This window comes from Barbatula barbatula (assembly GCF_947034865.1).
Source record: "Barbatula barbatula genome assembly, chromosome: 2".
In the NCBI taxonomy this organism is placed as follows: domain Eukaryota; kingdom Metazoa; phylum Chordata; class Actinopteri; order Cypriniformes; family Nemacheilidae; genus Barbatula; species Barbatula barbatula.
Genome location: NC_136767.1, coordinates 5,436,516 through 5,451,062, shown reverse-complemented (window position 1 = coordinate 5,451,062; position 14,547 = coordinate 5,436,516). Strand labels below are relative to the sequence as shown.

The 14,547-nt window shown below is 40.1% G+C and overlaps 1 protein-coding gene across 2 annotated transcripts in view; it reads right to left on the bottom strand.

Moving 5' to 3' along the window:
- mast4 (microtubule associated serine/threonine kinase family member 4) overlaps positions 1-14,547 on the bottom strand; it is a 97,862-nt gene that overhangs the window by 58,291 nt on the left and 25,024 nt on the right. For both annotated transcript variants that reach the window (XM_079484364.1, XM_079484365.1), the window contains exon 3: positions 13,302-13,429. In XM_079484364.1, coding sequence (XP_079340490.1) covers positions 13,302-13,429 — 128 coding nt within the window. The remainder of the gene's footprint in view (positions 1-13,301; positions 13,430-14,547) is intronic.

Genomic DNA, 14,547 nt, shown 5'->3' with positions numbered 1-14,547 from the left:
TGAAAAAAAATAGGGATGCACAATAAATTATCTCTTTCAATTAATGGTCGATAAATCGTCATTTTAATGTAATTGGCCGATAATAAAATTTGGGCCGATATATTATAGCCGATAAATCAAATCATTTTTCTGCTCACAGTTAAAATAACGTACAGTACTGTCTTTCTGTCTGTCACTTACTGCTATTAGCAAACATTGTTGATGTAGGAACAGTGTGTAGATACAGTATTTATGAATGTAAATTAAAGGAACAAAAGCATATTGTTTGAATCAGACAGCTGTCTGAATGCTTTCGGTCTTGAGACCTGTTTGACTTGTGGCAATTTAGAACATTTTTCTGGGTTCTAGAAGAACATCTATAATTTGCTTGTTGAATGAAAAATATACCAGAAAGTTTAAAGGTTAAATATCTTTAAAAGGCGCAGTTTTTGATTTACAGTGCCCACGAGCATTGTATTATAGATTTGCAACAAATCTCGCAGTCCAAACACAACGGTGGCCACCACAGTACAAAAAGATGTCGTCGGCTGCGACACGCGTCTTCTCATGTTGACACAGGAAAAGTACAACAAGTAAAAGTATTAAAAGAAGGATAAAAGTCAGGCAAGAGCTGGTACATGCGATATTATAAAAACTTTCCAGCAGAGACATGTTAGGACCCGCGTCATCCTAAGGCTTCTAGCAGAGATACCCATTTAGATATAAATCATTACTCATAGATATCTACGGAGATACTTTCCAGCAGAGAGACGTTGGAGAGAAAGATTATTTAAAAATCAATAAACTTAGTTATTCCGCGGGTCACATGCGTTCCGAACCGTAGGGCACTTATGTACCAGTGGTGAGAGAACAGTTGATAATGTGGGTTGGAGTCGGTACAACCGATGGAGAGATGGCTTGAAGGAGATGGGTGGGAACAGGATCAAGTGGGCAGGTAGTCGGGTGATTGGAAGCAATGACCTTGGAAACGTCAGCTTTAGACAGGAGAGAGAAAGAGGGGAGCGAGCAGGCTTCAGGAGTTTGTGCATGTTCAGATGGCGGCGCAGTGAACTGACTGCTGATGGTTGTAGTTGGTTTTTGAGTGGTAGTATGGTGTTTTAGCAGAGATGACATCAGGGGAGAAAGAGGAGTGCCTCTCAGAAGATCGGAGAACATCGGATAACCAGGGGGCAGATGGGCTAGCACGGGCTGGTCTTAATGCGAGCGGGCATGAGCTGTCCAAGCAGGATGTTAGAGTGGAGCATAGTGATTGGCTGAAGCTAGAAGTTACCCCATTGGCTTAAGTAGATAGTGGGTCGAGTTTACCTATTTGTGGACTGTGTGCACGTGTTGACGGTACAAATGTTTTAAATAATAGCCAATTCTAAATATTAATAAAAACAAATAAAAATATAGCTGCAAGCAGCAATTATCGGGTTTCGAGAAGTTTAGGTAAGTAAACGTCGACCAGTCTCAGGGATGGCAAACTAACATGTCCACAATCGACAATACAATCCCACACCCAGAATAATGAGTCAAAGGGTCAGCATTGGCTCATACAGACCCAGGCATGCTCACACACACATGCACATATAGGACATACATTACATTTTCTCATATCAAGTCATTCGGACAATTCAGTAGCGAGACTCACGTTATCAGGATAAATTAGTCAAATCCATTTCAGAAATGGCCCTAACACACATCCTCAATGAATGATAAGCCTTTAGACCCAGAATTTTGACTTAGGTGATCAGTAACGGTCTATGCAGACTACACATGCTTACAAAGACATGTATGAAAAGGCCATTTGAATGAATATTTCACCTTTTTGACTTTTATGAAGGCATGCCTCTTCTGATGAGCATGCTTGTTTTGAGTCATAATATGTATAATACTACTTAATTGCAAGTCAGTTGTATTATTTATTAAGGAGTAGCAACCTTTAACGTACATTTTTCACGTTAATATAATAAAGGACCCTGTAATGGTCACACAACAAAAAAAATCAACATGTTTTTGATCATTATTGACCTAGAGAGTCCAGAGAATTGTACTATGGTGGAAATTTTGAAATTGCTTGTAAAATCAAAGAACTAGTTTGCAAAAGTAAGTTTTTAACATCATCAGCAATAACTCCTGAACCGTTTGATTGACATCAATGGATCAAGAGGCAAATTTGTTCAGAATGAGAAGAGCTATCATATGATATCAATAGTTTGTGTGTTTGTCAAATGTCACATGATACACAATTGTTTAAGTAATGAAATACGCGTCAATTTAGCCATTTCTATTGGTCTAGCGCCACCTAGTGTCCAAACGCCACCTTCTTTTGTAGGTGACCTCGGAGTGATGGTCTACACATATGTTCCAAGCCCCATGATGATGTGTTAATCCGTTCTGAATTTATGGCCATTTTAATGTGATAGGCTCCGCCCAGTTGAGTTTTTGGCCCCCCTACCGTGTATGAATACAAATTTAAACTTTTTTTCAATGATTATTTACATTCACACTCCACAGAAGTCATCTGCATTGGTTTGGTTCCGATCGGTTGAAAAACCAAGGACTAGTTCGCGAAAGTAGGTTTGTGACATTATCAGCGATAACTCACGAACCGTTTGATCGACAGAAGCGTGTCCAGAGGCAAAGTTGTTCAGAATGAGAATAGCTATCATATGATGTAAATAGTTTGAGTATGTGTCAAATGTCACGTGATACACAATTGTTTATGCACTCTAAAACTGTTACTTCGCCCCCCGGTGGCCGAATGAGTTCATATTTCTTACAGACCTTCAGGACCACGAGTTGAACAAGCCCAGCGAGTGTCGTTTCGATCGGCCCCCGTTAACCCTGTGTAATGAGTGCTCAAAATTCATTGGCCGATAGCGGCCATGTTTTTTGAGAAACGTCAAAGTCCTTTTATACAGTCACGGTGCATGACACAAAGACACACCATACTAAATAATAAGTCGATCGGGCAAACGGTTGCGTAGTTATAGCCCTTTTCGAGTTCTTTGCTATTATAGCGCCACCTAGTGGCCAAACGTAAACTCCTTTTTACTGTGACCCTGGACTGAGATTCTACACATAGGGTCCAAGCCCCGTGAAGATAGCTCAAACGGTTCACGAGTTATGGCCATTTGAGTGAAATAGGCTACTTCCGGTTCAAACGTTTTGATGCCCCCTAGCGACCCTGATTCGAAATTTCAACTTCCTTTTATGATTATTCATATTCACACTCCACAGAATTCATCAGCGTTGGTTTGGTTCCGATCGGGCAAAAATCCAGGGACTAGTTCATTTTTTTTTTTTTTCATAAAATGCAAATTAGCGGAAAAATTTGCATACCGGAAATGAAATCGGAGATAGCCATTTTTTAAGTTTGGAGCCAAGGATTCCAATGACACCAAACACTTTGTTGTGTGACATCCGGTTTACGAGCATTGAGCCCAAACGCATTGGCCATCGCTATAGCGCCCCCTATGGACCGACATGGCTGGCTCCGAGTATCTGAGTAGCGTGCAAGACTACTACCATCCGACAAAGTCTCGAGTTTCTACGACTTACGGTTTGGGCTGGGCAAAGCGTTTTATGGCGGAATAATAATAAGAAGAAGAAGAAGAAGAATAAAAATCCTTACAAAAACAATAGGTTTTCAGCACTTCGTGCTCGAAACCCTAATAAAATCAAAACTATGAAGAGAGCGATCCCCAAATGTGGAAAGCAATTCAAAACTGAATGACATTAAAATATATTTGATCTCTTTGTATTGATTTGTGAATTCCATTCCTTTTTGTGGAGTGTCTAACATATATTTATGGTTAGCTTTTGTGCAAATGTGGATTAAATTTTTTTTTGTTTAACTCTCTACATTTATTTGTGGAACATTGCATGTTTATGCAGAATAAGGCAACATTCTGACACACATATTCATGAAAGTTCTGAAGCAATTTTCCTGGCTGAATTAACTTCCAGGGTGTTACTTTTATTAAATAAACAATTTGTTGAATGGGTCCTGTAGTTTTCTCGCATTTAAAGAAACCGTATGGGACATTCAATTACAGGAGTGGCAAGTTTAGCAAAGTAACGGTACTTCTCGGTTTCTTTTGCTTGTTATCAGAAATAATCTACAGTCACTCTAATATTTGCAAATGTGCACCTGACGTAAAGGGCAGTCGGCGAATGCACGCATGCGTAGTAACGTTTATGTTGTTGCTTTGAAACCATCTATAAAGATATATTCAATACTGTATATTTCCAGACACACAGGCTTTTTGATAGTCCACAAAGTCTACGGAAATTTCGTGTTTTCTGTATAACAAGATGTAGACTGAATTTTTAACTGCCTTAAATCTATTCCTTGTTCAACAGCTGCAGAAAAGGCGGCTCGGTTTATCCTTGCTTAAATAAGAAGATCTTGACCAGAATACATGAAAAAGCGGACCGGACTTCAAGCAAAATGTCAAAAAGGCACCCTGAGAATCGCCTCACATTTCTGGTCTAGGCAAGCTGGACTACAAACTGTTGGAACAGAGGTTTGCCCTTGTACACCGCTTGGTCAAGCTTACTAGGGCAGAATAAACACCTTGAATCAAACTAGCTACTGTATTTCACAAACTAACCTGACAAACCCTTAATCAGGTATGACCTTGTTTTACCAGAAGGGTGCCCCCAAAAACTAATTATCCCCAGACTCAGCTACATATCACAAGTCAATACAGTGTGATTTCACGGGCAGCTGTAGTGGTATTTTTAAAACATCAACTTCCCACATTTCTGTCTCCTGGAGTGATTGGCCTGTGCCTTCTTATTAACATGTAGAGATGTAACTTACGCGACGGCTATCGTGCCATTCTCAATTGTCAATTTCACAGTCTGTTGTACTTTATACTCTGTTTTTCACCTTTCCAAACACTCTCTCGCTCCAACACACTCCCAAACCCTCAGCCTTTGTCGCTCATTCATTTCAATTCACCATGAGTCCCCTGTGAATATTAAGTGGGTTCCCCCACTTCTCCTTGTTTCTCTGGCCAGGCTTGAACGAACCCATATATGGAGAAGCACAGAGGAGATTGACAGCTATCTCCAGAAAATGTACCAAAGATTTCAGAAGGTCAAATGTAATAAACTCTTCTTCGTTGTTTCATCCAGTCATCTACCACAGCTTGTCTGCCGAGAGACAAGTGTTTCCTTGCTGAGCGAATGATAAAAACGTAATCTGACGTTGCCATTTAAATTTCTTCAGACCCGAGGCGCAGAGGTTGGATTAAGAATGTCTTTTCTCTGTAGAGGAACAATTGCAGAAGATTATCCCGAGGGAATTAGTCCCAATTCAGCAAGTACAGTGAACAGTGGCAGAGGGGAACAATTAGAACATTTCTTTTTAGAGTTAAAGCAATAAAGACTGGACCAGTGCAAGTATCAGTAATTTCACTTTCAGTGCCGGAAAGGCTCCCTGTGGTGGGGTATAACTGCAAACACTGAACTTCCTCCGTCCCAAATGTATTCAAGGAAACAGTTTCCAACAACAAAGCTTTCAACACATGTAAGAGATTAAAATTGTATTGTCTCGAAGCAACTTCATTGACAAAAACTCATACCACAGCCCTATTTCCTACTTGCAGGAAACAAATTCAAGACTAATACATATGAGCCGGCCATCCTCTTTACCTGATTTACCCAAGGAGGATGTGTTCCTGGATCAACATCCTTGATGGAACATTGCTGTCAACAAATCAGAGATCGGGGTTAGGATTAGGGTTGCTTTTAAGGTTTGGTTTAGGTTAATAATGATCTTTTACAATATTTTATGGCTGGGAATAGAAAATAAATTTGCTATCTTATTATTTCTGTTGTTTTGGATCACAGACAATAAAAAAAGTTGGGCGACACATCCCCATTCCTACTCACAGATCTGGCTCCTGAAATTTCATAATTTGACATAATTTGACATAATTTAGGACCAGAGTCTATGCAGTGGTTTGGGCAAGGTGGAGCCTTGTCTGTGCGCTGCACACTATATCTTTATAGTCTAATGTTGGTTATCATATTAAATTAGGTTTTGATTCAATGATCCAGAAACATACTTATATGTGAAATCACTATCACATTGGTTAGGGGCTCGAACTCAAAGTTGACTCAACTGATATACTTTGGTGAATGACATCATGCATGGGCCCCCGGTCTAATACATGCTAAAAACTGAGTGTGTTGGCAAATGGCTTGGCCCAGGTAAGCAAGATGATGATGAGAAAGACTGTCAGTTCAGGATCACGCTGGGGTCACCGCAGGTAGATTAGGCCAATAATCATGGGAAGATGTGAGAGACTCTAGGATTTTCTTTGTTCTCTGTAGGTGGGTGACTTGAGAGACTTCCTTATGGAGGATAGACATGAGAGAGACTAAAATAAGAGGGAGTGGAGAATTAGAGGAAAAGAGGTAGCATGGAAAAGGGCTTTAGAGGTGAGAGCAGAGGGCCTGCGGTGAAAGCTGATTGAGTGACCTGTGAGGTCGAGCGCCGTTCTAGCCCATCTGAGCCTCTAAGGTGCATAAGGATCTAAGCTAAGGGACCTGCAGAGACCAAACACACACGCATAGATCCTAAAACCATAAGAGCCACAGTCCATCTCACCAGCCCTGTTACAGGACGCTTTAACTGCCACATCAAACACAGCCGACAAAACTGATGGCAGCCACATAGCTCTGAAAACACAGTGATCTCATGCAACAGAATCACAACCTTAAACATCATGTAACATATGACCGTGCCAAAACATCTCATGGTTGTCGAAACCCGTACCAAACCAAATCATTTTACTGCACTGGTTCCAAATATATCTAGGTGACTTGTGGCAAGTTGTGGATCGGAAAAAATATGACAAACAATGTTATTTTTCACATGATGGTGATATTTCAGCGGAAAACCATTTCAGAATAGAACAGACCGGTGAGTCAAGAGTTCAACATCCCAACTGCTCCCACTTCATCAGACAGACAGCTCCAATTTAACTCCTGTCTCCCTGTGTACACACTGACATGAAGTAGGCCTGTAATTCAATCCGGTTTACCAAAAGGGACTTTCATATCCCTCATGAGATGATTCTGAAGGTCAAGGAGAACAAATGTATGTAGGAGTGCAAAATGCGACAGGAAAGGACGAAGACATTGAAAACCTTCTGCCTGAGTAGTATTTGAATCTTGTAACATGTAAAATGGCTACATCTAAAGAAAAGGGGGACCAAGGGAGGTACAAAGCCAAATGAAATCATTAAAAATGGCACAAAGATCTGCAGTCCACTTTCTCTACAGTCGAGGTACAGTACAGCGTCCAAGAAAAAGAATAAAACAGCTTGTCGTTAAGTTCCCAAGTAAATAATAGCTCTCTGTATTAACAGCAACATTATATTACTATAGATGTTTAACAAGTTTTCACAATATCATTCAAAAGAAATCAAGACTCTCCATCGAATACTCTCTGTATAACGGTATTCCTTGTTTATTGCTGTTCTGGTCTCCTTGCTCTAGAATAAAGCGCCAAAAACAAAAGACACTGCTATCTGTGAAGGACATCTCTGGCCACAAAAATAAAGGACTCGCGGCCACAAAGCCTCGACATCAGGATTATGACGTCTTATCTCCATATCTGGCCAAGAGGAGCTGTATTGATTTTCTGTCAAAGTTCATCATGATCACAACACACAAGACACCATAACAGAAGCCAGTTGCATTTTTACACTGATCTAGGATCAAAATCTTGAGCTCTCTTATAATGGAAATAGTTCAGGTTTGTTTGGCTCCAACCGGTCCAAAATCAGCATGAAAAGTCAATCGCTTGGCAGAAAACCATGACGGGCTGTAATGCTTGGTGAAGGGCGTAACAATATAGATTGGGGTCGAGGACATGACAAACCCACATGAGATCAGAGTATGAGAGCCTAAAGTTTTTGAGGACTTGGCACAACTATAACACAGATAACCATAAAGTGGTAAAGTAGGCTCTAAACTGGACAGATGGTTAAATGCTGACCATTAAGAAATCACAAACCAGAGCCTCTTGGGTTTAAGCCAGGATAAAAAAAGCTCAGTGCCATCGAAAACCTTACGTTTAGTAAAATCTAAAATGTGTAATAAACCTCTAACTTGACAAAATCATTTAAATGTCCATTTGTTACAATTTATTAAAAACTGTAAAGTTGATATTCGCAGTTTGCATTTTCTAAACAAATTTTGTGTTTTTCTCATCAATGTAAAACTTGTTACCGGAACGTCATAGAGCTAGAACCATCTGTGTCCTCCTGCAGTATATTTCCATCTAGAACACAAACATCTGTAGTTCCACAAATACCTATTTACAATAAAATATCTTAATTTAGAAAATAATCTTAAGAAATAAATATTTTCGGTAATTAAAAAGAAAATGGTGCTTTTGGATTTTTAGTAAATTACATTGTGGAGAATAGTAGGTAGATGCACACACATACTATATCAATACATCTCTATAGCCTGAAGACGACTGATGAAAGCTGATGAAGATCTCCTCTGGGGAGAGCTTGAACTCCAATGACTCACTGCGAGTCCCGCAGTGTCATTATGAATAAATAATCCCTTTGTAGTCGTCATTTGTATTCTATCCCGTGAGACCACTGCTGGATAGTAATAAAAACAGCAATCGCCCTGAGCACACCTGTCAATAGAGCACAGAGTCCATTCTAAATCGTTCTAATAAATTGCATAATTCATCAGTTTCAGATATGACAGTGTAAGGTCTGCTGTGCAGATTTGATTTATGGAGCACAAAACCCTCAAGTGAAGTTACTGGAGAAATGAAGGAAAGCCTGTACAGTTTGAACAGGGGCTGTGAAGGAATTTTTATGACTTCAGAAAATTTACTTATAACGTCTCTGAAGAAAAGAAAAAGCGTGTAAAATATTTCAAGTCGAAGAGGAGGTATGTTTACCAATCCCTACACAATTATGTTTTTGTCAAACCATATCCATTACACTTTTATATTCACCTGGAAGACCCAGTTACTGTGAACAGGATTCAATAAATGCAGAAGCATAGTAAACCAACCAAAAACACCCTGAGCTCGACCGAGCAATAAGAGACCTACGGTGATCATTGCTGAAAGGATAACAAAATCCCATTTCTACTTTTATCCCGACAGTCTTTGACAACACACACTGTTTACGATGTTACTGCATATCCAAACAGACCAAAGCAAAAACCCATATTGCCTCCACATGAGGTATACAAAGCAAAAAACTAGATAAGCTCACTCTGTGTGTGAGGAATATCTTTCCAAGGTCACATATAAACTCTACATGCACTCGTTTTCACTAAACAGCGTTAACATTCCCGAGACATCATCCTTCCCTTTGTATTTTGGGGGAGTGGGAACATCCAAAAAGATACAGCAGGAACGGCACGGGGGGGAAAAAGCATTAGGAATTCAATGGAAGTCTCTGCAAAGCGGGAAGGCCCAGCCTTCATTGATTTTCAGTGAGGCTGATTTAGAAGCAGGGTCATGTAAACGGCTGATAAAGCCAAACATTGCACACACTGGCTGAGACGGACACCAAACAGAGATCGACAATCGACACAGACCCAGGTGAAAGACAAACAAGGGTTTTAGATGGCTAACCCTTGTCTGTGGCTGGCATAGTCGGACCACTTTGCAATGGGAGAACAGCTCCAGTTAACATTGGTAAGCAGCAATATGTTTTTAACAACCAGCTAAGATGGTCTAGAACTAGCGAGACATAGGAACCCCCAGTGGTCAGCAGATCGGATTCAAGCGCTAAGTAAATGACATTCTGTTTGCGCTGTATTGACCTTGCTCTCCGTGATCATTAATTTCAATCAGGTACCCACACAAAGAAGCTGGGCCTCTGTTACCAATGTCTGGGGAGAGCAAAGCAGAGAAGACAGGCTCTTTGGACAGCCTCACTGAAACAAGCACACCTCAAACAAATAAAAATTCTTACAAGCCTTTAAAATAAAATAAAACCAATAGTATTAATGAAATGATGATACCATATGGTTTTGTTTATCGCCTACATCAGTGGTTCTAAATAGATTACCTTTTTGAAGTAAATAACCAAAACAGTGTGTGCAAACTCACCATTTGTATGGGAAGTGTGCCTCATCAACGACAATGGCAACGAGGTTGTCTGGAAGAGGGTTGATGCAAACATAGCTCGCCATTCTGAATTGAGAATCCAGGATTCGGGACTACCCAAAATAAGGCTGAAATTCCCCTCCATGATTTCTCAATCTTTGTGCACGCCAAGCTGTGCAGCACACAGACAGAGTTTTGCTGCCTCCTTAACCAGATCGTCCATGAGGGCAACCAAGGGGGACAAAATCCCAATTATCGCCTTGCCAGACTTTGGCCTGCCTTTTTTCTCTCTGACGAATGGTAACAGTTGATAAATTAAACTTTTCCCAAAACCCGGAGTGGGGCACAACATCACCACCATTCATAATGTGAACCAAACACTCTTCTTGTTCAGGCTTCAGTTGGCAAATGCCGAGAGTATTCTCCACAACGGCGCGAATAGCATCCCATGTCTGCTGTCGTTTTATATTTCCCTAACCTAAACTATAAGCTTAAATTCCAGGTTTAGCGTCTACGTCACTGCTCTCAGCCCGTCCTCTGTTCGTTGGTTGGACGGGTGGTGCGGAGCCAGAGATAATCTCGGAGTTGGTTTGCTATATCAGACGGAAACGTAACATTTGCTCAAGTACTAGTCGTTCCTCTCGGGTGCATTATGTACGATTTTTACCCAAATCATTTTTTAAGATTTAAAAATGTGTTCAAAGCCATGTTATGACTTTGCTCTGATTCATTATCCTTATAATAATGATTAACATTTTAGAGTGTAGGGAATTTTTTATCTTGCATCATTCGGTAAATAAATGAAAGCACAGTTTGGTGCTTGTAGATACAATAGATGGACCTTTTTAACAAAAACAATAACCTACTTAGGTTAGTCAGGTAACGGCATCACATAATGCAGTTACATTCATTTTTTTGAAGAATTTATTCGGCAAATGCGTTTACCCTAAGGGTTTTCGTTTAGAAATTGGCCATTTCCATCACACGTTTCAGAAGCGAAACTTCAAAATGGTGATGTAAACCCTGCTACTGGCATTTACTAAAACAATCTAGAGCAACAGACAGCAACTTCCGCTAGATTAAAAAATTATAATTGTGAATAAATTAAAAACGGCTTCTCATTTATTGACTGAAGTCATTGAGCAATCATTTTCAGTACAGGCTGGGTAAAATGCAACTTAACCTCGGTGTCAACCACCTCTCCGAAAGCTAATTGAAGTCACAGGTTTCAATTCAGAAGGATTATGGGTTACACAAATATCCTGCCATTTAAAAAAAGTCACTCACAGCATAGTATCTGACAAATCTGTAAACAGTACAAACAATTTTCATCGTATAAGACCAGTGGTCAAGTGGCTTGCCATGTGTCTTACCCTTCACCATCATTTGATTATTAAAAACATCATAATATATATGGACATTTCAGGTTGTCCTGGCCAACACATGCAAGCAGTGTTATGGGCAAGCGTCACAACACTAATCAACGGCAAACAACGTTTCTATGGCAAACCCCTCGCGCCTGCAACCCAGCAGTTTCTCACATTTGAATCATATGAAGTCCATACATACAGCTGTAAAGGTTGACAGGAGTTTCAAAGCCAGTTATGTGACGAACCGATGTACAACGTACAATGTTATGCCTATGTACGAACCGAACTACAAAGCTATTATCAAGACCCTAGTTATGTCTCTTTCATGAGGTGTTGGCAAGACCGATCAAAGTGCCACGAGAGCAGAGCTCCGTGTTTTTTCAAAACTTGCTCGAGCTACTCTAATGTCAGACATTTGGCGATCGGTCTGCAGCATTTCAAGAAGACGAACATACCTGATGCATAGTCAGAAGACCCATCTGCAGTATTTTGTGAGTATCAGTAGTATAGGAACTTGCACTTTTTAAAGATGTTATATGTTAGATATCATCATCATCATCATCATCATTTTCTTCTTCCGCTTATCCGACGCCGGGTCGCGGGGTCAGCAGTCTAAGCAGAGATACCCAGACATCCCTCACCCTAGACACTCCCTCTAGCTCTTCCGGGGGGACACCGAGGAATTCCCAGGCCAGCCGGGAGACATAGTCCCTCCAGCGTGTCCTAAGTCTTCCCCGGGGTCGGACGGACCCGGAACACCTTCCGAGGAAGGCGTCCAGAAGGCATCTGGAAAAGATGCCCAAGCCATCTCAGCTGACCCCTCTCGATGTGGAGGAGCAGCGGCTCTACTCTGAGCTCCTCCCGGGCTTCTCACCCTAGGTATAATAAAGTTTAATTGAATGGAGGCCTAATGTAAACCCGTAGTTGTTTATAAGAAATGGAAATAATTGTATTTCTTTTGTTACACTGTTTTTGAGTTGTCTGTGGACATGTTATCTTATCGAAGGAAAATAACTATTTATCCCCACAGGGACCTTAAGTGAGACTGTGGTCTGTGGACATAAATAAAGTCATTTGGCTATTGAAGTCATCGAAATATAATAGTAATAAATATATATAAACCAGTATATATACTTTATATAATAGTCGTTTCTGCAATTTTTCAACTTTGCCCAACACCACATGCTGTTCCCCATCGCTTCTGGGAGCAGTTGACCTTTCAAATGTGCACAGCTCTATCAGTGAAGGAGAAATGGTAGTCCAGGCTAATACAGAATCCTCATCACAACTGTGAAACATGGAACTTCATGGTTTGGGGATGCTTTGCTGCCTGAGGGTCTAGGTGCCATGTAGTCATTGAGGGGACAATGAATTCCTTTACAGTAGAATGTCCGTGTTGATCACTTCAGTAAGTGTGGGTGATGCAACAATACAAATGACAGAATCCAAAAGATTTGAACAAATAAAGAATGTTCTGGCAATAATCATCAGTGTCCTTTCACATTTATTTTCACCCTATATTTACTTACTATAGTAGTTTTCAGCTGTCCTTCAAAGTAGTCGCAACCACTTATCATCTTTAGCAATCACCACCAACCCAAATGCCTACTTCTCTTATTTGTGTTCTTCAAGGATTTTATGGGCAACCTCCATTAAGCCTATTGTACTGAAATAGTTCCTTATTATTTAGCACAAAACCTGTCGGGTTCTATTCTCTGCCTTTAATACAGCAGTGCCCCCTAGTGTTTAAATGTAGAATACACTGAATGATCTCACTCAAACAGATGTCTACAAGATGCTGCTGAGGCAATAAGTTAATGTAGCATACTGACCAGGCTGGCTGTGAGGGAGGGGGCAGATTTCCCGAGGGTCTGCGAGCGCATGCGCACCAGGTTGGTGGTCTCGGAGCCTGTGGCTGACCATGCCTGCTGTGCTGAGACATATGGCAGCAGGTACTTCCCTGGAAAATTGAAGGTGGTTAGAAATAACGGGAAACATGGCTAAGAAAAGATTAGCTTGCTTTGTTTGATATTCGCTACTTTGTTTGATGTGTACAACTGTCTTTTCTGAATGCATGAACTAGCAAACATCTCTCAAACCGTTTACGATCCAGGAAGAAATGAGATTCCATTAACAAACCACAGTTTAACTGTGAAATCAAAAATGCAATTCATTACAAAATATCAAACATTTTACAATAAGGAAGTTTAAAACCTCCAATAAGTTTCCGATGTAGGTGGGGATACCTGGCACTTTGCAACAGAAAAAAACAACCCGGCACGTAATAAAATGCCCTGCTTTATGCGTGTCATTTGGTTAAACCACATTGTTTTAAGTCATACATTTATGCATTTGGCAGACACTTTTATCCAAAGCGACATAATATAAAGCCCCACCCTGAGTTTTCTGCTACATTGACAAACGATCTATCCAGTGAAACCTTGTGATTCACAATGTCCTACATGCCTATTCATCGCACATTTGATCAACGTATCCAAACTTGACATCTTCTTTTTCATTCCCAAGCCTGATCATCAGATAGACGTTCACAACATTAGGCTCCTGTACTAAATTTGACTTGTTACTTAAATACTCCTGTCATATTTAATTCAGTTAATTATATACAACAGAATTACTTTAATCAAATAATGTACACATTGCTGATTTCAGATTTGGGAACAGATTTTTTGTTTATTAATTAAAACTGCATCAAATACTGAGAGAGAAACATTGAGAAAGTTTCAAACACTCACCATCTCCTCTTACATATCCATTCCATAGGAGTTTGAAGAAATGAAATGTTATTTCGATTTCACTGGGATTTTCACTTTACCATACCATTTAAGTTTATTAAACCAAACGTGATAAAGCTGAACAAATTTAGAATAAAAGGAGCAGCGGGGGTTGTTTGGCCATAACAAAACCTCATCATGATGTTCTATTATTTCAATTTTATTTATATTTGCTGGGACATAGAAAAAAAGATGATTACCGCTCACATAAAACACAATGGAATGAATTAAATGGAACCTCTCTCTCCACATGATTAAAATTGATTTATTTGATCATTTGCGTCTC